The sequence below is a fragment of the Gordionus sp. m RMFG-2023 genome, chromosome 1, assembly GCF_954871325.1.
Source record: "Gordionus sp. m RMFG-2023 chromosome 1, tfGorSpeb1-WG-v2, whole genome shotgun sequence".
Lineage (NCBI taxonomy): Eukaryota > Metazoa > Nematomorpha > Gordioida > Chordodea > Parachordodidae > Gordionus > Gordionus sp. m RMFG-2023.
The window spans coordinates 63,254,425-63,281,565 of NC_088775.1; the positions used below are offsets into that span (position 1 = coordinate 63,254,425).

Here is a 27,141-nt window from a genome sequence, read left to right on the forward strand (position 1 = left end):
TTATTGTGTTTATTTAAAAACATGTATGTTTTTTGTATTTTTTAAATTGATATATATAATACTTGTATTTTTGGCGTTTAAAATAAAAAAGTTTTAAAAGAGGAAAAAAAATATATAATATAAAATGAAAGGTAAAATTAGGGGTCTAATTTTTTAGCAACAAAATATAAAAAATATAAATGAATCACCTAATTAATATAAGAATATAAAAATGGTAAGTGAAAAATAAAATAAGATAATCAATTAATAAAATAAAAAAATAGCATCCCGATAATGATAATAGATTAAAATTCACAAGCAATGTCTATATGCTCAATTGCTATTTGAATTAAATTATTTAAAAAGAAACTTAATTCCTAAATTTAAATGTACTCTAACAAAATAAAATATTAACAATTCATGGTGCCCCCCCCTCTACCCCATAAAAAATTATTTACTTTAGTAAAATTATAAAAAAATTTACTATAATAAAAATTGCTAATTTCAAACTCAAATGACATCTTAAGCTTCATTTGTTTTTATACGATATCTTAATATCATGGCATCAAGTTATATTCAAACTAAAGGATAAATAAATACTTTTTCGGCGAAATTTTTTCTCTCGTCATTTGGCATCTCCATTGTTCGTTCTAACATCATATATGATAAAAAATAGGGAATATAGAAATAAATTTACTTTTTAATGAGTCAATTCGAGAAAACATATCTTCAAATGATAATACGGGGTCTAAAATATTGAATGAATTTAGGGTATTGGCATCTATATTATAATTCGATTCATAACTTTGATTATTTTTAACATCGTTATCACTACCAATTATATTTGTTAGAAAGAGTCGTTCGAAATCGCTTTCATTTTGCTGTGTGCCTTTTATTTCTCCATTAATTTATAATTGTACGTTTAATTCATTATGTTAATATTAAATACATAAAAAATAAAATACACTTCCTCTTTAACCGTCAATCATATTCAGAGACCCAGAAGGAATTGAATCGTGAAACAGGAATAATGCGCTATAATTTCCTAAACCTTATGTCAAACTAACCGAACCCTTATAAATCCCTTGAATTCGTTCAAAACGATTTCGAAAAATATTAATCTAAATGAAAAGACTGTAAATAATGGAACTTTAATTTTTTGGAAATTAATTAACAATTAAACCATTAAACTTTTATGCCAATATAGATAACTAACAAGACCGTCACTACCAAATTTTTTAAAAATAAAATATGATTCCCACGAAATAAAAAATATTATAAAAAATTTCCCAGTCTTCATTTCCAAAATAAAAAAATTTTAACTTAATTTATACCATAAAAATACCTTTCAAATGAAACTTATGATAGTAATTTATTTTATTGTATATTCTTCATAATAAAGTTAATTCTGCAATAAAATTTTAAAGTAAAAATATATGGGCTAAATTTTTTAATTTATAAAGGTTTATGATTATTTGGGGTAAAAATATAAACTTCAGTGATGAAAAACCATGAAAAAATTATAATAGCCATGTTGGTAATTTTTTTGGAATATTTTGAAGAAAATGGTTAAATTATAAATTAGTTAATTAAAATTTCAATAAAAATGTGCCATAGAAGAGTGGCAAAAGTCATAATTATTTTTAAATATTAAATCAAATAGTAAAAATCTTATTTGTAAAACATGTTATATTAATATTTAAGTGTAGAAGAACCCTAGAAAAAGATTCATTGTAGCAAACTATCTCATATAAATACTTATTTATTTTTGGAAAACTGATTTTATTTAAAATTAGTATTTCAAAGCGTGTTTTTATAAGGGTTTCTGCTATTTTTTCAATAAAGTAGCGTCCTATTAACCACTTTTTACAATACTTCAAAAAAAATTTTTAAATATCTCTATTTTCACAATAAAATAAATATGATTAAAATTTTTAATATATATATTTTTTTTTATTGTATCTTAATAATATAAACTGTCATCCCCAACTTTAGAGCGTTGATCAGAAAGTATAATCCGAATAAATAAACTTTCTTATTTAATTTAATATAATAAAATTTTTAGAGACTGGGCCAGAAAATCAACTATCACATACTCATATAGCTCAAAAACTATTATACATACAGTTTTAATTCACATTTATTTAAAAATTAAGGATTGGACTACATATTAATATTATAATTTAAATATTTTGCCATTGAAGTTACTAGTTGTATTTGATGATAAGACCTACCTGCATAACTTACAATGAAATATAAATATAAATATTAATTTAAAAATTAAATTAAAAGATTAAGATTTTAGAATTAATTATAAATTTTAATAATTTATATATATATTTAATTATAATATAGCGAATATTGGAAAATAGCTCGTTTTGAGCCTAATTTTAAAAACGGTCAAGTCAATAATTTAGCCAAAACTAATAACTAAGCCTCAGATTCCGATAATAGATGTTTAGACCTTAATACCGTCTATGAGAAAAATGGTTAGCCTAATATTCAAAGTTCAGTTTAAACAAAAAGTGTTAGTATAAAGTGTCGAAAAATAACGTTCAACACTTTCCTGGCTAGATGGAGTATCCATAAAATTTAGCTTCCTGCGTTAGTGGGGATTGTGCACGCAAATTGCAACTGTACGGCTTTCATTTTTATTTAAACAAAAATATTTTTTGAATAATGTGTTTTTAAAATTTTAACTAAAAAAATACATTATTAATGTATAATATAAATATATATTTCTCGTTGTCGTTTCCTATCTTTAGAATATATTTATTTACTATATTTTTTTAAATTAAATACTGTATAATAATAACAATTTTTACCGTATATTTATTTATTATTTGCTATCTTATTATTTATTTATTTTTTCAAGCATTGTTTCTTTTTATTTTTAAAAATAATTTCCTTTTTTCAAATAAGCAGCCAAAAATAAATTATAATTACCAGAGTTGTTAAGGCTCCTTTTTAAAAATAGCCAACTCCCACTCCTACCTTCTCAAAGGAGCTAGCTCCAGCTCCAAGTAATGGAGTGCCACTCAATCCTTTCCTTTGATTTTCATTTTTTTTAGAAAGTACACAAAACAAAATTATATTTTTTTCATCAAAAAGGTTTTATTTATATTAAATGATATCCAAGATACAAATATGTATATAAGAAAATGATTTTCATAATAAAATGAATATTTATTAAAAAATATTCAAAAAACATGTCTATTTAGAATTGATTATTTTTATATTAAAATAAATTTTGAATATTTATTCTACAAACATGTCTAGTTTGTAAAATTTTTTCTATCCTGTTTTATTTTTATTTTTACCCAATATTAAATTATCATTTATTCATTTTTTTTTCTTTTTTTTTGTTGTGTCATACTCTATAGTAGGCCTATTCAAAAATAATTCGAATATTAGATTCGATTCGAATAATTCGAATCTAATCGAATAATTACGAATAATAAAAAATTATTTGTTTTATCTGAATACGAATAATCATTTATTCGATTCGAATAAAACGAATTATTCGTAATATTTAATAAATTGTTTAATAAATCTAACATTTGTCATTTCTATTTGTTGACCTGCCAATCGGACAGGTGATGTGTTTGTGTTTATAAAAATTCTAGCAGAAATTTAAAAATTTCTGAAGTGAAAATTTAAATTTTTATTTGCCACATTTTTTGAATCTCACGAAAAGTTTATTTTTTGAATCTCATAATAAATTATATTAAAAATGACACAAACCAGAGGTACATAAAAATATATTACATTTCTACAATAATTATTGTTAGCTAGCCTAATTATGTTAGAGGAGATTGCTTCTGATGAAATTATGCTTGATGTTGAAGATGAGAAAATTTCCTCACAAAAATATGGGATCAATATCAAATCCTTAAAGATAGTGAAAAGGCTGCTTGCAATTATTGCAAGAGTATTATAAAATGTAAAGGCAAAACAACATCTCTTATTAATCATTATAATAGGTTTCATTCACACCTTAGTAAAAAAAATAATAAAATTGACATTTTTTTAAAGTCTACACCAAATTCTTCAAAAAAAATTAATTTTAAGGATAATTTATTAAAATTATTAATAAATCATAATATTTCTTTTATTTATTTTATTAAAAAAATTAATTCGAATTATTTGAAATATTCGAAATATTCGAATCGAATACAAATAGTAGATTTTATTATTCGTACGAATTTAAATAGTAAATTATTCGATTCGAATTCGTTTTTGAATAGGCCTACTCTATAGGTATCACATTTATATTATAATATATAACCAGTTATTTTATTTGACAGCGTTTATTTTAAAATTATGAAGAAACAATCAGCTATTAACTCTTATTTTAAGTTAAAGTTAAAAAAATGTCAAGCAACATCACCTCTACAAACTACTAGTAATACTACATCAGAAATTTCAGAAACTGATTCTTCTCATAGTTAGTGTAAATTTATATTATTTCATGACTTATATGATATTGATATAGGGCAATACCTATATATTATTATTTCATATATATTTATTTTATATAAGATAAGAGACAGACATTTATTATTAATATTATCATTTTTGTATAATAATTTTAATTATTAAAATAAATATATTCACTCATATTTCAAGATATGAATGAAGCTAATAATCTAGAAAATGATCCTCACTACACTCAGGAGGAAGATGGTAAATAGTTTAAAATTTAACCCAAATTTTTCAATTTATATATTTTTGACAATATCAATAGGAGTAGGAGATTATGGTGTTTCATTATTACATTTTGATTTTAAAACAAATAAAGACGAAGAAGAGACTCAATCATCTTCATCTAGCAGCTCAGTCTCTCATTGTCAAGAGGCAACTAGTAATTGATTTATTAAAAATATTATATTTTTTTGTTAATCTTTAAAGATATAATGTTTATGACCTTTTTCTAGTTTTTAATACTGAATATCTATAATTTTACTGATCAACTTTACTGATAATTTTCATCAGGGTTGGGCACTACAGTATAGCAAATACTTGTATCTTAAATACAAGATAAATTTTGTGTTTGTTCATTTTCAGCATGCCCTTCCTTCGCCCATCCTGATGACCATTATTATTTATGACTCTTTCGCTCATTACAATTTATTAATTATAATATTTTTAGTGTCAAAAAAGTCCTCTAATGGTTCAATTCAAATCCCAGGTGACCTTGGCCAGAATAACTCAAATTAAATTAAACAATTACGCGAAAAAAGATATCCATGGAAGGCAAAGATCATTTCAAAAATCATGGTATAAGGCCGAGACTGGTTGGAGTATAGTGTAGAAGCTAACGCTGCCTTTTGTTTTCCATGAAGGAAATACTTGTGTAATCCAAGTGATGAATTTGGACAAACGGGATTCAGAAATTGGAAAAATGCGTTAGATAACAAGAAGGGACTGCTAAAACACGAGAGCTCAAAAGCTCATTTAAATTCAATTACAATATGGCATGATAAAAATCAAAATATAAACAGGTGATCAAATTAATCGTAATCAATATTATATTAAATCAATATTTGATTTGATGCTATTTCTTAGCATACAAGAGCTAACTTTCCGTGGGACTGATTCAACAAATATTACGGATGCTGCAAAAGATGAAAACATAATTTATTCTTCTGGGCTATTTATAGCAATGTTTTCCTACACCATCCAAAAAGACCCTGAATTAAATAAAATTATGAAATTTATACCCCAAAATGCCCAGTATACATCACCACAGATTCAAAACGAAGTAATATCCATTGTGGCATATGGTGCTTGAACATATTTCAGACATATATAATAAAAGCGAGATGCCTTTTTTTTGTCTTAAGGCTGATGAGACAAAAGATGCTTCAGGTTGTGAAAACCTGAGCATAATAATTCGCTATATTTTTTCTGGAGAAATCTAATAAAATTTAATAGGAATCATTAATTTAGAGTGTCTTTCTGTTGAAAGCATTACAGATTGCATTTTAAAGCAACTTAATGATCTAAATATTAATTCAGCTAATGCCAGGAATATGATGGTGCAAACGTTATGTCTGGCCGAAATGGAGGAGTGCAAACACTTCTTCAAAAAAAAATTAATAAAAATGTTCCTTTTATACATTGCTACAGCCACAAGTTGCATCTTGTGGTTCAAAATTGGTATAATAATATTGTTTTTATTTCTAATTTTTTTAATTTATCAAATGCATTGTATAATTTTTTCAGGCGTTTTAACGTATCATGTAAATATACAGGCCACACTCTTAAGAGACTTTTAAACCAGAGGTGGACTGGTCATTTGAAAACATCTCGCATTATTTATGAGAATTTTGAGGCTATTGGTGAAGTATTATTTTACTTTTCTAATAAAACTCTTAATTCAGAGGTTTCAATTCATGATTCAGTCGAAGCCTCTGGTCTTTTATCTCAATGTATTAATATAAATTACATTATATTAGCCATCATAATTTATGAGATATTAATTACAATAGATCCACTAAATAAGTATCTACAATCAGTAGGTACTAATCTAGTGGATGCTAAAAATTGTATTGATTCTACTATCAATATATTAAAAAATAAAAGAAGTGATAATTCTTTTGCTTTGATTATGATTAAGGCTGAAAAACTTTTATCAAAATTTAATCTTACTCCCCAAAAATCATCACGGGTACGTAAAACGCCTAAAAATTTCCAAAATTTTTTAGTTGATAGCAAACTAGAATTCGATTGTGAAAAAGACTCCAATTGGAGTTCTTTAAAAAGGATATATTATGAAATTATAGATAACTTTGTGGATCGTTTTTTAGACCGATTTACAGAAGATGATTTTAATCTTTTTTCATCTTTTAATACATTGTCCCTCCTTGACCCTGATTATTTTTTATCAGATAAAATGGCCCCATTACCTGTTAAACTTAAATATGGAAACATTGCATCATGAAATGAAGATAGCAAAAGGATTGCTAGCTTCGGAAGCTAAAGAAAATCATAATTTTGAAAATATCTTACATAATATGTATAAAAAAAATATAATCATGCATTTAAAGAATTATATAAATGCTACTCAGCAACGATAATCATTGGAATATCAAGGGCTTCTTGTGAGGCCCCGTTCTCTACATTAAAGAGAGTTTTATCGAGCAGTAGAGAGTCTATGAAGGATAAACGTAAACAAAATTTAGTATTAATGGCGTATGAAAAAAGAATAACGCAGAATTTATCTTTTAGCTCATTTATATTAAAATTTAAAAATAAAAATCGCCGTATTCTATTATAGTAATATTTTGTTTTGTATATGCATATTATAGTATTATTTTGTTTTGTATATTCATATTATATATAGTTTTAATTTTGTTATTAAATTTTTAATAAAAATAGGAAAAAATTTCTATGAATGCGTAATTATTTGTTTGATTTTAAAAAAATAGTGCCCCCCCCCCAAGTAAGCACTTGGCCCCCCTAAGTGAAAATTCCTGGCTACGGCCCTGGTAATATTTGTCCATTAAGACGAGACAGCCAAAATTCTTGTATGCAAAATAGGAATTCTTCCTATTAATATGTATTTTAAAGTATATTGGTGCAAATAACGATTTATATAATATATGACGATTCATTTATATATTTATTTGTAGCATCAACATATATATATAAGGACATTATTTTGAAAAAACTCCTGATGGACAGAAGTATATTTTGAGGTCTGACCCACTACCTTGTATCAAAATATTTATAATCTCTAATTAGCTTTTAAATAAAAATTAATATTTTATAATTAAAAAAATTACTTCTAAAAAATGTTATATTAGTTTTAAAATTCCTTAAGGAAGTGATGCATATTTAATGTTCTAAAATAAGAAAAGAAATTTTATTTTATTTGGTATGGTGCCAGCCAGACGGCAGATTTGTTGAGAATTTTTAATTTTTGTCACAAATTATTTATTATGCCACTAATATTTATTGTTTATTAATATTAGAAAAATGTTAAATATTCGAGGTTTTTTAGAATTTTAGTTTTAATATTAATTACCACATTGACCATTTTAAGAAAAATAAATTACCTTATCATTGGTCTATATTTATTCGTATCAGGTCAATTCAGCGAAACTTTTATCGCGAATGTCGTTTATGGCGAAAAGTTTTTATAGCAAGGTAAAATCGCGAAATATTTATAGCGACAACAATTTCGCGAAGTTATTGTCGCGAATTTATTTCCGCGAAACCTTAACCGCGAATTTATTAGAGCGAAAACATTTTAGCGAAACATTTTACGCGAACACTTTATAGCGAATTTTTTATCGCGAATATGTTTGCGCGAAGTCATTATCGCGAGCGCATTACCGCGAAACAATAAATATATTGCGAATGCATTTATTTAAAAGAAAACAACATATTTATTATTTGATGTTTTTTAATAAAAAATGATATGCTAGTATTGTAATATTATTTTTGTTACAATTTATAAGTGTTCACGCCCAAGATTTTAAGTAAAATATATTTCTTAAAGTTCAAAAATATTTTTGAACATATTATGATAAAAATTTTGAATCTTCTTTGTAAATATATCTTTTTTGAGGAATTCTTTTGTGAAATTTATTATAAATAAATATACAATTTTTAGGTGAAATCTTTTATAGTTTTTTTTATCATTTTTGTAAAATTATCTATTTCTTAAGTATATTAAAAGAGGTGGGTTTTCTAAATAATTTTTTTTTGAATATTTATATTTAACTTATTTATGTTATTTTACAGTATCTAGATCCTGTATCTAGATATAAAAATGTGATACCTGTATCTAGATAGATTTTTGATTAAAATATCTGTATCTAGATATTATTTTAGACGATGTATCTGTATCTAGATCCATTTAAAAGTATCTTTTAAAAACTCTGTTATTTTATGATCTTTTTAAGGATAATATTTTAATGTGACAATTGTCATATTCGTTATTTTTAAGATTTTTGTAATTTTTTGACTCAAAAGGGTAAAAATATCACTTATATTGTAAAGATGTTAAATTATAAATTCAATGAAGATGTTCCTTGGAAATATGACAATTATCATAATCGGTATTTTTAAACATATTAGATTTTTTTAACGCTAATGGGCAAAAATATGTATTTTTAATATGTTAAATTATAATTTCAATTAGGATGTACCATATAAAAGCGACAATAGTCATAATCATTATTTTTAAAGTTTTTTTTACAATTTTTTGACGTAAATGGGCAAAAATATAAGTTGATACATGTTAAAATAAAATTTCATGAAGATGTACCATAGAAAAGTGACAATTGTCATAATCGTTATTTTATAACTTTTTTGACGTAAATGGGCTAAAATAAGTATTGCTAACATGTTTAAATAAAATTTCAGTGAAGATGTACCATAGATAAGTTACAATTGTCATAATCGTTGTTTATTTTGAATTATCATGAAATTTTAATTTAACAAGTATACAATCTATATTTTAAATTCAAAAAACTTTAAAAATAAAGATTATGACAGTCACTTATCTAGGGTATATTCACTAAAGTTTTATTAATACATATTAACAATACTTATTTTAACCGATTTAAGTCAAAAAAATTTAAAAAACTTTAAAAATAACGATTATGATAATTGTCACTTTTACATGGTGCATCTTAATTAAAATTATAATTTAACATGTTAAAAATACATATTTTACCGTAAAAAAAATCTAATATGTTTAAAAATACCGATTATGATAATTGTCATCTTTCCAAGGAACATCTTCAATAATGAATATAAAAATTGACAGATTAAATTATTATCCTTAAAAAGATCCTACTTATACATAAATAAGTTAAATAAAAATAAGATTTCACCTAAAAGATTGTTTATTTATAATAAAATTCACAAAAGAATTCCTTAAAAAAGATTTAAAATTTTTATCAAAATATGTTTAAAAATCTTTTGAACTTCAAAATATTTTTTGCTTAAAATTTTGGGCGTGTAAAAATCACTAATAAATTGTAACAAAAATAATATTACAATAGTAGCTATCATTTTTTTTATTAAAAAAATATCAAATAAAAGAAATCCATTTTTTATTTCATAATATAATAATATAAATAAAAAATATATATCATATAATATGTTTATTTGTTGATAAATAAAATATTAACATTAAATATAAATAAAATAAATTATTTTAATAAAAATAAAAAAATAATAATAGGCCGTTTTCGCTATATTGTCTTCGCGATATTGACTTCGCTATAAAATTTTCGCGATTATTGTTTCGCGATAAAAATTTCGCTCTAATGTTTTCGCTTTAAAGGTTTCGCGATAAGAGTTATGCTATAAAAAATTCGCGATATTTGTTTCGCTATATTCTTTTCGCTGAAAAATAATCGCGAATGTGGATTTGCGATAAAAGTTTCGCTATAAAATTCATTCGCAATAAACGACATTCGCGATAAAAGTTTCGCTGAATTGACATGGAACCATATTTATTTCGCTCCACTCGGCATTTTAAACTTTTTAAGCTAGAATTGGATATATAAAAATTAGATTAAAAAAATAATTTTTTCTAAAGGTACAGCTTTCAATTTTGCGCTATAACAATTTAATTTTTACTTCTTATGGCGTATCCTATTATCTTATTTACTCCCTTTTTAATTTTTTTACTATTTTAAACCTAATTAAAATATATTCAATTTTAAAATTGGTAATATTTTTCAAAATAGGTAGGGGAAACCGGGGTTATAGCGAACCCTAAAAGGCAAACCTTAATAAAATTAAAAGTGTTTTATCATTTTTAACAAAAAATATCTCATTTTGTTAATCTATTAGTTTTATGGTAGTTTTAAATTTCAAAAATACATATCTAATACTTTTAATCAGAATCTTATTTTTTCTGGAATTTTTTTTTGGAAATTAGTGAACCCTACCCGGGAACCCTTTGCTCGGGCTATTATATGCTCTGCTTAATTTTCCAAATATTTAATAATATAAAGCATAAAAGTAATATATAAAATCAAAATCATTTATAAATAAAAAAATGGAAACATTATTCACAATCTTTGCAAATAAAAAAAGGATTAAAATTGAAACATCTCCCATGTGACCAATAACTATATTTACGACATTGAAACCAGTCTTGATTGTTATGATGCTTGTAATAATTTTTTTTGCACACTAAACAAATGTTTTTCTTATTAATAACATTTTTTAATTTTTTCTTTTATTTGCTCTCTCCACGACCTTTTTTCCATGTTAAAATTTAAAAAAAATATGGAAAAATGGTCATTCTAAATCTCATAAAAATCAATGCCACTACTTTGGTTAAGATCATATTTTGAAGTAATTAGAATATCAATTTTGTTCGGGTAAATTGATTATTTTCTTTTATATAAGATGATTTTTGGGTGGTAAAAATGTATATTTATCTTTATTTTTGAAAAATAGTTAAGATTTAAAAAGTTATACGAATCATATAATGCATTATTAAAATTCTTCAAGCTGTCCGATAGAAATAAAAATTACAAAATATATTTTTACCCATTTGCCTTAAAAAAATTTAAAAAAGTTTAAAAATGACCATTATGACAATTGTCACTTTCCTATGGTACATCTTCACTGAAATTTTAATTTAACATGTTTACAATATTTTACCCATTTGCCTTAAAAAAATTGAAAAAGTTCAAAAATGACGATTAGGACAATTGTCACTTTCCTATATGGTACATCATCACTGAAATTTTAATTTAACATTTTACAATATATATTTTTAACCATTTGCTTTTAAAAAATTCAAATAAGTTGGAGTCGTAAAAAACGACCCGATGTTTGAATGTGAGTCGAAAAAACGACCCAAACTTCAAGTCTGAGTCTATAAACGACCCAAACTTCAAGTCTGAGTCTATAAACGACCCAAACTTCAAGTCTGATTCTATAAACGACCAAAACTTTGAGTCAGAATCGAAAAAAATGACCCATATTTTGGGTCGAAGTCGTTTTTTGGCTTGAACTCGGGTCTCAAAAAAAAGACCCAAACTTTGAGTCGGAGTCGAAAAAAGGATCCGAACTTTGGGTCGGGGTCGCGACTCGCGGCGTTTTAACAACACTACTCAATACATAACTGATGGGTCATAAATTTTTGCAAGCCGAGAGGAACCGTTCTAAATAAAGGTTCAGGTCCCTGATTATATCCTGACAATCATGTATGCAACTTTATGACAAGCGATAATGTGAATGTGATATACTTTTGTATTGATAATATAAAGTTACACAATTAATTTAAATAACTGCATATAATTACTTGAAACAAAAGGCCATTTATGCGCTTGTATTGCTTCAATAAGTTGAAAATAACCATTGCTTTCTTCATATTGATCACCTTTATAACCCAATTCTAAAAAATTATTTTATATAAACTCATTGCTTGGACGAGGTTTTAAAAAATTATCTATTAAAATATCACCATGGTCTTCATTTCCATTCAAACAAATGAGTTGAATATCATTTCTTATGCACCACATAGTTAAATCTGGTATAAATTTTTTTTTCAGTATTATGGGCGGGGGGGGGGGGTAGGGGTTAAAATATAAAATGAGAGAAAATTTTAACATTTATACATATATTTTATAAAAATAATTAGCGATACATATATATATCAAGTAGCGAAAGACTAAAGAACTACTGAGAGAAAAAGACCAGTCCATAGAGCAGTCCAATATATATGAGAGGTGTCAAAATGCTCAGGTATCGGAAATATTGTCAATTAAAATCGATCCCAGTGCCGACAACTAAAAACTGTAATTAACCAGGCCATTTCCAGACAGAGCGTTTTTTCAAAGCGGTTTTGGGTAATATTATCAGCAATCTTTTTTTTTATTTCCAAACAAAGGATACTAACTTGACGATTTAATTTTTTTATATAATATAATATTTTTTAAAAAAAAACAATCCAGATGCCCAATTTTTAATAGGAAATAGAAAACGTTAGGAAATAAAAAAAATATTGCTTGTAACATTACCCAAAAACCGCTTTGGAAAAACGTTCTATCTGGAAATGGTCTTAGATATTTTTTCAAAATTATAAACAAATTTCCAAATTAAAAAAAAAGTAAGAGGCTGCTGCTAATTTTTTTTACTTATTTATTTTTATTTAATTAAATTTTTAGGCTGTGCCAATCCACAAATTTTCTTAGGACCAAAGAGATATTTGGTGCATTATTATTTCATGAATATGGTTGGCTTATAAAAAAATCAATTTGATTAAAATCCCCAATTTTTTAAAATGTACACGAATAATTAAGTGTATTATGGTTTTTTTTATTCCCCAAAAGTTAAAATCATTTTATTTAAAATATGGGCAATGTTTATGGCTTTGTAATTCGTTAAATATTTTTATGTCGTTTTTCTTGTTAAAAATACAAAAAAAATATTTCATTTTTAATTTTTCTTTTATAATTCAATTTTTTTTTAAATATTATACAATTATACAGTAAATTAAATTTATGTTCATTTTTTTTATTATTAGGTAATCATATATAAAATAAAAAATATATAATTATATGCCAAATCCTTTTGTAAAACGTTAAATATTGGCCCCGGTCCGATATTTAATATCGGCACAACTCTATTTAATTTACATATTGAAATTTTTTATAATTATAAATGATAATAATGATTATATCTTTGCTTTTTTCAGATCCAGGAATGGAATTTCTAAGCATTTGCATGGAGCTGCAAGATCTTCTTAGGAAGGCAAAAATACAAATTATTTTTTAAAATATTTTTAGAGCTGCGTTTGCCAAAGGAAACTTTTCAAGGCTTAAATTTAATCAAACATATTTAGTCGACTATGACTTCTATGCATTAATAGAGAAACATTGAAAAGATAACAAATAAATATTTGTAAATACCCAAAAAAATACTGATTTTAAATATAATGAAATTTCATATATTTATTATTAGTTTTTATATAAAATTGGTTTTATTAAAAGTTAAATTTTTAAAAAAAATATGAAATATAAATGAAAATAAATCTTCCTTTTCAATTTTTTGGTACTTTCAAAAAATATTTTAAAGAAAAGGGGTTGGACACAAAGATAAGATTTCCTCTACTTTATAAAAAAAACGTCATAGTCCTGTTTAAAATAAATATCACTATTTTTTGAATATAACTTTTATATATAGTATCAGGACCTGCAGGTTCATAATGAAACCTGGCCTGTTAATCCAGCCCTAAATGAGATCAGGGGCGCGAATGCAGGAATTTGATGTGGGTGTGGGGATAATTAAATTTTTTAAGATAATATTATTGTTATTTAAAAATATCAAGCATAAATTTATTAGGACTAATAACTATCAATTTTAAATTAATGTGAATTATAAAAAATTAAATATATAAACCGACATATAAAAAACTATAAATAAATGTGAATTAAAAAAATATTAAACGGATATAACCGACGATATATGAAAAACTATAAAATAAATATGAATTATAGAATATTAATAGATGTAACCAGTATAGGAATCACTATAAAATAAATGACCCAAAATAGAAATTTGAATTTTTTGAGCCTTTAAAATTAATATATAAAGTATGTTGGAAATATAAATTAATACACAAAAAGTTTCTTAGGAATAATTGTATTTTGTATGTAATAACTTATAAAGTATTCATGAAAAAATATATAAAACATTAAAAAATAAATGCTGCACAAAAACATTATTAAGAAAATGTAAAATCCAATCTTTGTTGGGATTGAGCTAATTTTTCATTTATCTCATCCATGCTTGGCATCAAATGCCTATGAATAATCAAAAGGGCCAAACAATTCAATCCACTATCAAAAGTTGAACTTCTTAGGTATGTTTTTATTCTTATTAAAGAGAGAATGTTCTCTCATTAGTTGCAGTACTAATGGGAAGAGTTGCCATTATTTAATAATTTTAATACATTGAGAAAATAATCTAAAACATGTTTGAAAGATGCAAAGCAATAGAATTTTTTGGGACTATATCAACCATAGTTATTCTTTTATGCCATAGTTAGCATAAAGCTAATAAGACATCATAAGATACTTTAATCTTCATGATAAAAATCTTCTAAATATTTTTTTTCAATCACCATGAAAAAGGTTAGGAAGGCTTGTGTGGAAGTAATATCTGCAGATTGGTAAGTGATGCCTGATGAATTAAAAACAGTTCACTGATTTAGGTTATAAATGTATCTAAGAGAGGGATAATATAATACTCTTCTACTGACCCTATATAAAAGTTTGGACAATGAGCTTTCCTTGCTGCAAGTCAAGGGAGGCAAATCCTGTTTCAAGTTTGAGAATCTTAAAAAATTCAAAGTAAAAATTAATCTCATTATAAAATTTTTTTTTTCAAGAATAAAACTGAATACAAATTTAATAAGTGGGCAAGGGTATGATGGAGCTTGTGCAATGAGTGGGCAATTCAGTGGGCTTCGGGCATTTATAAAATAAAATGTCCAACAGCTATATATGTTCACTGTGCTGATCATTCGTTTTACTTGGCAATATTGAATTCATGTTCTTTACCATTGATATCAAATTACTTAGGTATAATTTTATTTATTTTAATTAAATTTTTTATACTTATATCAGGCAAAATATCTATCATCTATGAGTTTAGATAGCCCAAGTGAGAAAATATTTTAAACAGGATTATTATTGAGGCTCCTTATCCAACAAGGATAAAGAAATCACAAAAAGCTTGTCCAACAAGATGGAGTCTCTGCCATCAAGGTAACAGCTTTTATGGAGTTAGAAAAGCCTATTATTAATGCCCTTACTGAAATATCATAATTGCCTGAAGGAGATATTTCCTCAGAAGCAAGCAAATCATTGGATTCAATACTTATACTTTTTTTCTCATTAGAATGTATATTATACAACTATTTTATGTATTTTCAAAAACATAATTGACTTGATTGAGACAATGAGAATAGCGGTGAGCAGAAACATAACATTGACTTGATTGAGACGATGAGAATAGCGGTGAGCATTTTATTAGAACTCAGGGAAATTAGGGCTAATGTTGTTGAAGAATTTCAAATTTTATATGTTATTTTTGAGTCAAAAGCAGAGCTATATGAGTTTAACATTTGTCTCCTCGACTTGCTGCAAGGCAAGCTCATTGTCCTAACATTATATAAGGTCAGTAGAAGAATTATAAAATAAATGTCTTTATCATACTCTTAGATACCTTTATAACCCAAATAAATGAACGGTTTTTAATTCATTAGGCAGCATCAAGCAATCTGCAGAACAATGACCTGAAAGAGATATAGAAGCAATCAAATTATTGGATTCAATACTTATAACAATTTTTTTTTTCATTAGAATGTATTAATAAATTATTTAATTATACAACTATTTTATGTAATACTTTTCAAACACATGACATTGACTTAATTGAGATGATGAGAATAGTGGAGAGCTTTAATTAGAACTCAAGGAAATTAGATAATGTTGATGAAGCATTTCACATTTTATATGTTATTGTTGAATTAAAAGCAGAGTTTAATATTTGTCTCTCGACTTGCAGCAAGGCAAGCTTATTGTTCAAATATTAATATAGGGTCAGTAGAAGAGTATTATAAAATAAAAGTCTTTATCCCTCTCTTAGATACATTTATAACCTAAATGAATGAATGTTTTTAATTCATCAGGTAGCACTTACCAATCTGCAGATATTACTTCCACAAAAGCCTTCCTAACCTTTTTCAGATGGTGAGAGAAAAAAAAAATATTTGGGAGATTTTTATCATGAAGATGTTAAAGTAAATTATGAAGCCTAATTAGCTGAATTAACTATGGTTGAGATAGTCTCAAAAAATGTTATGGATGCTTTGCATCATTTCAAACATTTTTTAGATTATTTTTCCAATGTATTAAAATATATATTAGCAACTTTTCCCATTAGTACTGCATCTAATGAGAGAACATTCTCTTTTATAAATATATAATATGTTTCTTAATAGTATATTTTATGCAATTTTATTTTTTAATGTGTTATACATTTTTTCAAGAATACTTTATAAGTTATTACATATAAAATACAATTATTCCTAAGAAACCTTTTGTGTATTTTCAAAATTTAAATTTTTTATACCTTATATATACATTTTAAAGGATCAAAAAATTTAAAATTTCTATTTTAAATAATTAATTTCATAGTTTTTCATATGCAGACGGTTATATCCATTTAATATATTCACATTTATTTTATAGTTTTTTATATGTCGGTTTATATATTTAATTTTTTATAATCACATAATTGTGTATTAGAAATAGCTATTAGTCCTAATAAATTTATAATCCTTGTTCAAAAGAAGCTTTAGTCGCTAATATTTTTATAGAAAATTTTGATAGCATTGGGAAATCTTTTTCTCATTGTTTCCACCAAAGTACAATATCTATTTGAAGTAATGCAATTTCAAAATCAAATTAGTTATGTTATAGTTATTTTTGTTTATTTATAAATTCTAATTTCTAAGAAATTTTATGTAATGAATTAAAACGAATTTATGGTTTGTAATATACATAGGTATATCTCAAATATATACATGGCAAAAACATTATATATATATATAAATATATTATATTATATTATATTATATTATGTATAACAATATATTGCCAAATGAATATGAAATATGAAACTTAATTTCCAATAAATATTTATTCATTGAATAACAATAACTTTATTGAAAATATTTCATTTTAAAAAGACTAATCATGTACATTTATATATCAGATAAACAATGACAAAAACATTATATATAATATATAAAAAAAACATTGTATAATTATGGATGTATATTAAAATTTTATTATCAAATAAAAAAAATGAAAGATTATAATATCTATTATTACAAAATAACCAGCTCACCCACCCATTATTTAAAAATTTTTTTACACCTGGGGAGACCTCAGATTGAACATTTAATATTCACACTTACTGTTCATATTTATAATTTTCCTTATTCAAAATTTTTAAAATTTAGGGCTAGGCCAAGAAATGATCAAAAATAAAATCCAAACTTGGCAAAAAAAGGGCTATGCTTAAAAAAAATTAAATCTCAGACTTGATAATAAAAATAAATTTTTAACATGGGCTGGGCCTAAGATATTGGTTTCTTTGGGTCTCTGATAAATATACAAAATTATTATATTGTATAGTGTGAATATTAAATGTTCAATCTGAGGTCTCCCCAACCAACTACCTATTTAAGATGGGTGGGTGGGACAAAATTTTTTAAACAGGTGTAAAAAATTTTTTAAATAATGGGTGGGTGAGCTGGTTATTTTGTAATAATAGATATTATAATCTTTCATTTTTTTTATTTGGTAATAAAATTTTAATATACATGCGTAATTATACAATGTTTTTTTTATATATTATATATAATGTTTTTGTCATTGTTTATCTGATATATAAATGTACATGATTAGTCTTTTTAAAATGAAATATTTTCAATAAAGTTATTGTTATTCAATGAATAAATATTTATTGGAAATTAAGTTTGATATTTCATATTCATTTGGCAATATATTGTTATACATAATATAATATAATATAATATATTTATATATATATATAATGTTTTTGCCATGTATATATTTGAGATATACCTATGTATATTACAAACCATAAATTCGTTTTAATTCATTACATAAAATTTCTTAGAAATTAGAATTTATAAATAAACAAAAATAACTATAACATAACTAATTTGATTTTGAAATTGCATTACTTCAAATAGATATTGTACTTTGGTGGAAACAATGAGAAAAAGATTTCCCAATGCTATCAAAATTTTCTATAAAAACATTAGCGACTAAAGCTTCTTTTGAACATGGATTATAAATTTATTAGGACTAATAGCTATTTCTAATACACAATTTTAAATTATGTGATTATAAAAAATTAAATATATAAACCGACATATAAAAAACTATAAAATAAATGTGAATATATTAAATGGATATAACCGTCTGCATATGAAAAACTATGAAATAAATTGACTAAAATACGCGCCCCCAAAAACTACGCGCCCCCTATGAAAGAAGCTTAATTTAAATTATATTATTTTAGAATCGTATTTAGCTTTATAAAATAAGGCAGAAAATGTGTTTTTTTATTTAAAAAAAAAATGGTAACATAGTAAAATTTTAAAAAAAATATTTTTTTACATGACTAAAGAAGCTTAATTTATAAAAAATGAACGTAGAATCATATAAAGCTTATTAAAAGGTTTAAAAAAATGTAAATATTATATTTTAAAACTTTTTATAACCTAGTGGGCTTTTGAAAAACAAATTTTTTTTTTGACTAAACTACGCGCCCCTACGCGTCCCCTATCAAAGAAGCTTATTTCATAAAAAATTAAAGCATAATCGTATTAAGCTCATTAAGAGGAATCAAAAAATATTAATATTAAGTTTATAAATAATTTATAACTATTAAGATTTGGAAAAAACACTTAATTTCTTCTTTTTTTGCCTGTTAAATATACATTATTTTTTAAAAATGAATACAGAATCATGTATAACTTTTCAAGGAGATTCGGAAAATGGTATTATTTATTTATTTTTTTTAAATATTTTTATTATCAAAAAAAATTTTTTTTGACTAAACTAAGCGCCTCCTATCAAAGAAGCTTATTTCATAAAAAATTAAAGCATAATCGTATTAAGCTCATTAAAAGGAATCAAAAAATGTTAATATATAGTTTTTGAATGATTTATAACTTATTGAGAGTTGGAAAAAACACTTAATTTCTTCTTTTTTTGACAAAACTACGCGCCCCCGTTGAATATGGTGAATTCCATATCAAATCAACCAAAAAAAAGTCGATTCTCAACCCGACCCTCTTCAATTTTTCTTAAATTTTGCATAATGGTAGTATATACTATAACTAAGAAAAAAATGAAATTTTACCTCAACAAGGTTTACTCGCTAAGATATGGGCGTTTAAAGCGTGGAAAAATAGTACATTTTTGACAAAATGTGCCTCATTTATTTTCAAATATCTCGAGAAATAATTAAGTTAGAAAAATAATTTAAATTTTATTATGTAGCTTAATAATAGTTCTTTAATATGACATAAAAATAAATATGATATAAATTTGATGAATGTCCAAAACCGGATGTATAAAACCGGAAATGGCCATAGAAAAAAAAAGGTATTTTTTTTTGAAATTTTTTTTCTGTAGATAGATATAATACTGCTTTATATTTGTGCCAAATCCTAGCCTGGGATGAAAAAGGGTCTAGGAGTTATGACTCTTTATATGGCTTAAATTGATCAAAAATATCTTCATTTAATGAATACTTATGAAATAATGTTTTTTTTTAAATTATGTCTAAATGATAGGCCCTCACTTTTTTTTATTTTTAATTGTTAACATATTGTGACTGAAAATTACTTGACAAAATAATTCTAAACCAATTTATAACTTTATTTTTCTGAAATGCATAGTTACATATAATATAATAATTCATAATTATGTTTACAATATATCATATATTAAATTATCTAAAGAATTAGAATAAATTTTGACTTTATTATTTTTATATTGGGTTACGGCCCCATCAGAAAAATAATAAATTTTGGTCAATGTATCAAATCTTTCTTTTAAAAATAAGATCATTTTAGTTTGAAATAAATAAAAGGCACAGGCATTGTGCTTTAAGCAATCTGATATTACCACTAAACTTATATGTTTTATAGTGTTGTCCTGACTATAATAAATGATAAAAGAGTGAATAGTGGACTGATTATTTGTCCAATGAAATCCCTGTGCATGGTCTTGCACTTTTTCCAATAATATAATATGATTTTATTATTTTTTTAGTTTATAATAATTTAGTTTCTTTTTCCCAACAATATAATTTTATTATTTTTTCCGTTTAAGAATACTATTTTCGATTCGGAGAATTCATTTTTCTTTAATATAAATGAAAATTGTGATTATGATTTTAAGATGAAGTAAAAGTTATAGAGCTTACACATTCGGGGTTACGAAAACTACAATATGAATGTGAATTTATCAATTAAATATGATGATATTTGTTGAATTTTAATTATGATAGATTGTTTTATGCTAATAAATAAAAAAAAGTAAGGGCATATCATTTAGACATAATTTTTTAAATAAACATTATTTCATAAGTATTCAATATTTAAGATATTTTTGATTAATTTAAGCCATATAAAGAGTCATAACTCCTAGACCCTTTTTTATCCCAGGCTAGGATTTGGCACGAATATAAAGCAGTGTTATATCTATCTACAGAAAAAAAATTTCGAAAAAAAAATACCTTTTTTTTCTATGGCCATTTCCAGTTTAATACATCCGGTTTTGGACATTCATCATCATATTTATTTTTATGTCATATTAAAGAACTATTATTAAGCTACATAATAAAATTTAAATTATTTTTCTAACTTAATTATTTCTCGAGATATTTGAAAATAAATGAGGCACTTTTTGTCAAAAATGTACCATTTTTCCGCGCTTTAAACGCCCATATCTTAGCGGGTAAGCCTTTTTGGGAGGTAAAATTTCATTTTTTTCTTAGTTATAGTATATACTACCAGTATGCAAAATTTAAAAAAAATTGAAAGGGGTCGGGTTGAAACCTTGGTTGATTTGATATGGAATTCACCATATACATTATTTTTTAACACAATAAAAATAATAATTAGATACATTATTTTTTAACACAATAAAAAAAATAATTAGAAATATCGAAATTTTTCGGTAAATATAACGCTACTCAGGGGCCCCTACAACGGGGGAAGAGGGGGGTCCGAAGCAACTGCTTCAGTAAATTTGAGTGGGGGTACTTTTTTTTTTTTAAATTTTTTAAAAATTTTTTTTTTTTACATCCATCATGATCATGTGATTTCTGGTTTATAAATGTAATAATAAGACCCCCCCCCCACCACTTAATATTTAATTTAAAATATTGACGGAAATTTTGGTCGATGTTTAGTAAATTTTATTTAATATCTCGTAACCAAGCCTTCTGGGGGAACAGGCAACAAGAAGGCAATATGATGGCCCTTATTAAGCTTATTGCAGATTCTGAACTTATACTAAAAATGTATATACAGCAAAATGAAGAAAGAAAAAAGGATAAAAAAAATAAGGGATTAAAAACGAAATTATATTCAAACCTATTATCATATAATAAAATAACATAAACATTCTCGAAACCATGAAAAATATGGTTATAAAAAAAATTCAAAATGAGATTACATTTAACAAGTGCTTTTCAATCATAGTTGATGCCACATACGATGTTTCGAAATCAGAAGCAATAGCTTTGATAGTAAGATATGTTGAAAATAGTGAGACGCCGAAGCCTGTTGAAAATAGTGAGACGCCGAAGCCTGTTGAAAGACTGATTGACATATATTGTACGGGAAATACCACAGGTCTCGATATAAAGCATAATATAATATCCAAACTTGGCTCGATGAATTTACCCCTTGAATATCTAGTTGGGCAAAGTGATGATGGCGCCTCAAACATGAGTGGAAGAATCAATGGTGTGCAAGCCTTGATTAGAGCAGAGGCGCCAAAGGCAGCTTTTATTTTGTGTTATTGTCATCGATTAAATTTAATCGTTGTTTAATTATGCCAATCAATTAAAAAACTTCGAAATGTTCTAGGAATACTTGATGAGATTTATGTCTATTTTAATGGTGTAAAAAGATATGAGGTACTCAAAAAATTTCAGTGTAATGATCTGAAAAAATCGCAACGATTTCTACGCGTCAAGAATACCACTCGGTAATAGTTCCTTATTTATTTAAATTTTAAATATTTTTTTTATTTAGAAGCTGGCTATCGTCATATAAAGCTATTGTAAATTTTTTTCAACTTTATGATGCCTTGAGGGCAGCTTTAACAAATTTAAAGGATTCTGAAGATCCTGCCACTTCCACTATGGCTAGTGCTATAGTCTTTAGAATAGAAAAATTTGATTTTATCTTATCACTTTGTATTTTGGATAAAATATTGTTGATAACAAGTTTGGCTTGTACAAAATTGCAAACCATTTCGAAGGATATAGGGTATGCAATAAATCAAATTCAATTGGCAAAAGATTGCTTGATTAATTTGAGAAGTATAATATAAATTATTGTCTTAATTATTTTTTAATCTAATAGATAATAACACTGAATTTTTGGATGTTTTTTCAAAGGCGCAAGATTTTATAAAGGAGAGAAATCTACCTTTTGATTTTGAAAGTTATAGACTTCAAACATTACAATTCAAAAAGGAGAGGTATATATACTTTCATCATTAAATATAGAAATTTTTTTTAGCTTTAAAATAGGTGTGTTTTATGCTCCACTCGATTTAATTATTATGCAGTTTAACGAAAGATTTAATGATGATTCAATGAAATTTATATATCAAACATCATTTTTTACGCCAAAGGGAATGGCAGAAAAATCAATTATTAAAGAAGATATCGAGGGTATCTGTAAATTTTACAATTTAAATTCAAGTCAAATTTTCGAAGAAATGTTGAAGTTTAGAAATATTTATAAGATGGCCAAAATGGGGAATGTAATTATTACTCATGACCTAGAGGTTCAAGAATCTAAAGATTTGTCAGATTCTGATAATTGTAAATTTATTTAATTAAAATATTTTTACCAATACATTATTTAGCTTCTTCTGATGATGATGATAATTCAGGGACTTACGATTCAGATTGGAAAAACTATTCATTTATTTTACCTTATCGTTTACTTTTAAATTTTTTTGCTTTCCCTAATTTAAGAATTTTATATAAATATTTATTAACCATTCCCACAACCTCATGTACTGCTGAAAGAGTCATGAGTAAAATTAAATTAATTAAAACAAGACTGCGCAGTACCATGAAAGATTCTTTTCTCAATAATTTAATCATATTATCAATGGAAAATTTTTTATTTAAACAATTAAATACTGATGAAATTATAAATTCTCTCGCTTTCTCTTCCCCTAATTTATCTAAATTATTAATTTAAAAATAATATTTATAAAGTTATATTTTTTGCATTTTATTTATATTATATATTAAAAATTGATGCAATAAAAATTATTTTTGATATTTATGGGTGTCATAATTATCATTTTTTGAGGGGGGGGGGGATACTTTTCATGGGGGTATTCTGCTTCATTCGCTCAAAAAGTGTAGGGGCCACTGACGCTACTTATGCAGAATTTAGCATAAATTATCAATAGCATCTAGTCAATGAAATTAATTTTTTCCAATCAAGCTATAAATCGATACGAGCCCTCGTTATTTATGTTATAAGTTTTCAAAAAAAATGAGTTTTTTGTAAAATCTTAACATTTTTTTTTTCAACTTTATCAAAACAAAATCATTAAAAAATTATGAGAATATTCAAATAAATAAACCTCCTATTAACCTTACGGACTGATTTTTTAATATTAACTTAATAGTTTCGTTTAAAATGATTTTATACTAACCGATTAATTAAATTATTAAATGATTTTTTTTTAAAGTTATACATGATTCTGTATTTATTTTTTAAAAATAATGTATATTCAACGGGGCCGCGTAGTTTAGTCAAAAAAAAGAAATTAAGTGTTTTTCCCAAATCTCGATAAGTTATAAACTTAATATTCACATTTTTTGATTCCTTTTAGTGAGCTTAATACGATTATGCTTTAATTTTTTATGAAATAAGCTTCTTTGATAGGGGGCGCGTAGTTTAGTCAAAAAAATTTTTTTTTGATAATAAAAATATTTTAAAAAAATAAATAAATAATACCATTTTCTGAATCTCCTTGAAAAGTTATACATGATTCTGTATTCATTTTTAAATAATAATGTATATTCAACGGGGGAATGGGGCGTAGTTTAGTCAAAAAAAGAAGAAATTAAGTGTTTTTTCCAAATCTCAATAAGTTATAAATTATTTATAAACTTAATATTAACATTTTTTGATTCCTCTTAATGAACTTAATACGATTATGCTTTAATTTTTTATGAAATAAGCTTCTTTGATAGGGGGCGCGTAGTTTACAAAAAAAAAATTTGTTTTTCAAAAGCCCACTAGGTTATAAAAAGTTTTAATATAATATTAACATTTTTTTAAACCTTTTAATAAGCTCTATATGATTCTACGTTCATTTTTTTTAAATTAAGCTTCTTTAATGGGGGCGTGTTGGGGTGCGTAGTCATGTAAAAAATAATTTTTTTTTAAATTTTACTATGTTACCATTTTTTTTTAAATCAAAAAAAATATTTTCTGCCTTATCTTATGGAGCTAAATACAATTCTAAAATAATATAATTTAAATTAAGCTTCTTTCATAGGGGGCATGTAGGGGCGGTAGTTTTCGTGGGCACGCATTTTAGTCATGCCCGTATATGGGTTATTGTTAGCAAATTATTCAATTTCTAGCTAGCTAAAAAAATGCTAAGCTTAGTTTTTAGCCAAATAGTTTCACCTCAGCCTCAAGGTTTTTGAAAATATAGCTCAACATTGAAGAAAGTAGAAATAAATTAACGTGTCAATGATTAGTGTATTCTCTTTGATACATGTATGTGGACTATGCTAAATTTATGATTTTTTAAGCCATTACCCAATTATAGTATCAGTTATAACTTTGTAAATATGTCTACCATTTCTATCTAAACTCAAACTATCGGCCTTTATTAAGATTATTAATTTAAATAAATAATTATAATACTTTTTAAGTTTGCTTTTTCTTCATTGCAATTATCAGATATTATTTTATTTGATTCTAGCAGTAAAATCTTGGTGTTTAAAGCTTTAACATCTGGCAATTGAAAATTTTCTTTTATATTATCCAAATTTCTATCTTTATTAAATTCTTCACTTGTAATCTTAAAATATGTAAATAATATCATAGGAATATTAATATTGTCATATAAATATTATAAGAGTTAATGCTTTAAAATAAATCAACAATATAGTTTGTCATAGTAAAAAAACACCATTAAGAACTACTTTATTTATTTTTTTGGTAATAAACAATTGGTACTAATTAGAAAAAAATCTTTCTATATTTAGATATACACAGAAATGTTTTGATCCTTGCAGATAGGCTTACCTTGTGAATATTATATTTAAGAAGATTAATATAGTTCAGCAATTTTATCCTTGTTTAAGTTTAGGCCCATATCAGTAGAGTAATAATATGTTAAATAGAAGAAAAGTTTTGTTCTATATTTTATACAATTCTCAATATTATGAATACTTAATATAAGTATAAAAACCTTTTCTAAATAATATAAAAATATTTCCAGTTCATTAGAATCTAGGATTTCTAGAGAATCAGTTGTGTCTATGAGAATTTCTGCCCCATAATATTTGTTGGATATTTTACATAAGAAAGAATCCGTGTTGCTTTTAATAATATCAAACTTTAAAGGAGGCGCCAATTCCAAAGTCGATAGTTCTAAAAATAAGATATAAAGATTATATCACATACAATTTACGCTGTAATAAATTGAGAGTAGCATTCTTTGACTTCGTATAGACCAGAATTTTTTGCATTTTACATCGTTATCTTATCTTATGACGGGATTGGCAACTTGTCACGCGCAAGTGAACTGATATGTTATCATATCGTATCGTATGGGTAAACCCACAATTAAGGGGCTATTCCACCGCTTTTTAGAGGAAGTTTCCTGTGCAATGTACCCGAAAGTACATTGTATGGTAGTTTTAACCAATTGCCAAGTATGGGATGAGGTCAAGTAAAGGTAAGGCAGTAGCCAGGAATTTGCAGCTAGGGGGGCCAGCTGCTTACTTGAGGTGGCCACTATTTTTTTTAAATAAAGCCATTAAGCATTCATAGAAATTTTTTGTTATTTTTATTAAAAATTCATTAATGTAATATAAATATAAAATAATACTATAATATTAATATACAAAACAATACTATATTATAATAGGGCGATTTTTATTTTTAAATTTTAACATAAATGATTTAAGGAATAAATTTTATGTTATTTTTTTTCCATAAGCCAATATAAATTTTGCTCACGTTGATCTTTCATCGACTCTCTAGTGCTCGATATAACTCTCTTTGTTGTAGAGAAAGAGGCTACATAAGAAGTCGTTGGTACCCTA

At 25.0% G+C, this 27,141-nt stretch overlaps 1 protein-coding gene across 8 annotated transcripts in view; it reads right to left on the reverse strand.

Moving 5' to 3' along the window:
* Window positions 1-26,800, reverse strand: part of LOC135930665 (alpha- and gamma-adaptin-binding protein p34-like) — a 91,553-nt gene extending 64,753 nt beyond the window's left edge. For 7 of the 8 annotated variants that reach the window (XR_010572854.1, XR_010572853.1, XR_010572849.1 and 4 more), the window contains exons 1-7: window positions 26,505-26,800; window positions 26,283-26,464; window positions 25,733-25,889; window positions 12,431-12,496; window positions 12,269-12,361; window positions 677-877; window positions 580-629 (exon numbers count right to left, since the gene is read on the reverse strand). Coding sequence is in view for 4 of the 8 variants with exons in the window: in XM_065467482.1 (XP_065323554.1) it covers window positions 580-629; window positions 677-877; window positions 12,269-12,361; window positions 12,431-12,496; window positions 25,733-25,889; window positions 26,283-26,464; window positions 26,505-26,562 (807 nt within the window). In the remaining 4 variants the exon portion in view is untranslated. Of the gene's footprint in view, window positions 1-579; window positions 630-676; window positions 878-12,268; window positions 12,362-12,430; window positions 12,497-25,732; window positions 25,890-26,282; window positions 26,465-26,504 lie in introns of those variants that run through there. The other variant, XM_065467479.1, reaches the window with a different exon arrangement.
* Between the last annotated feature and the right edge of the window lie 341 nt (window positions 26,801-27,141).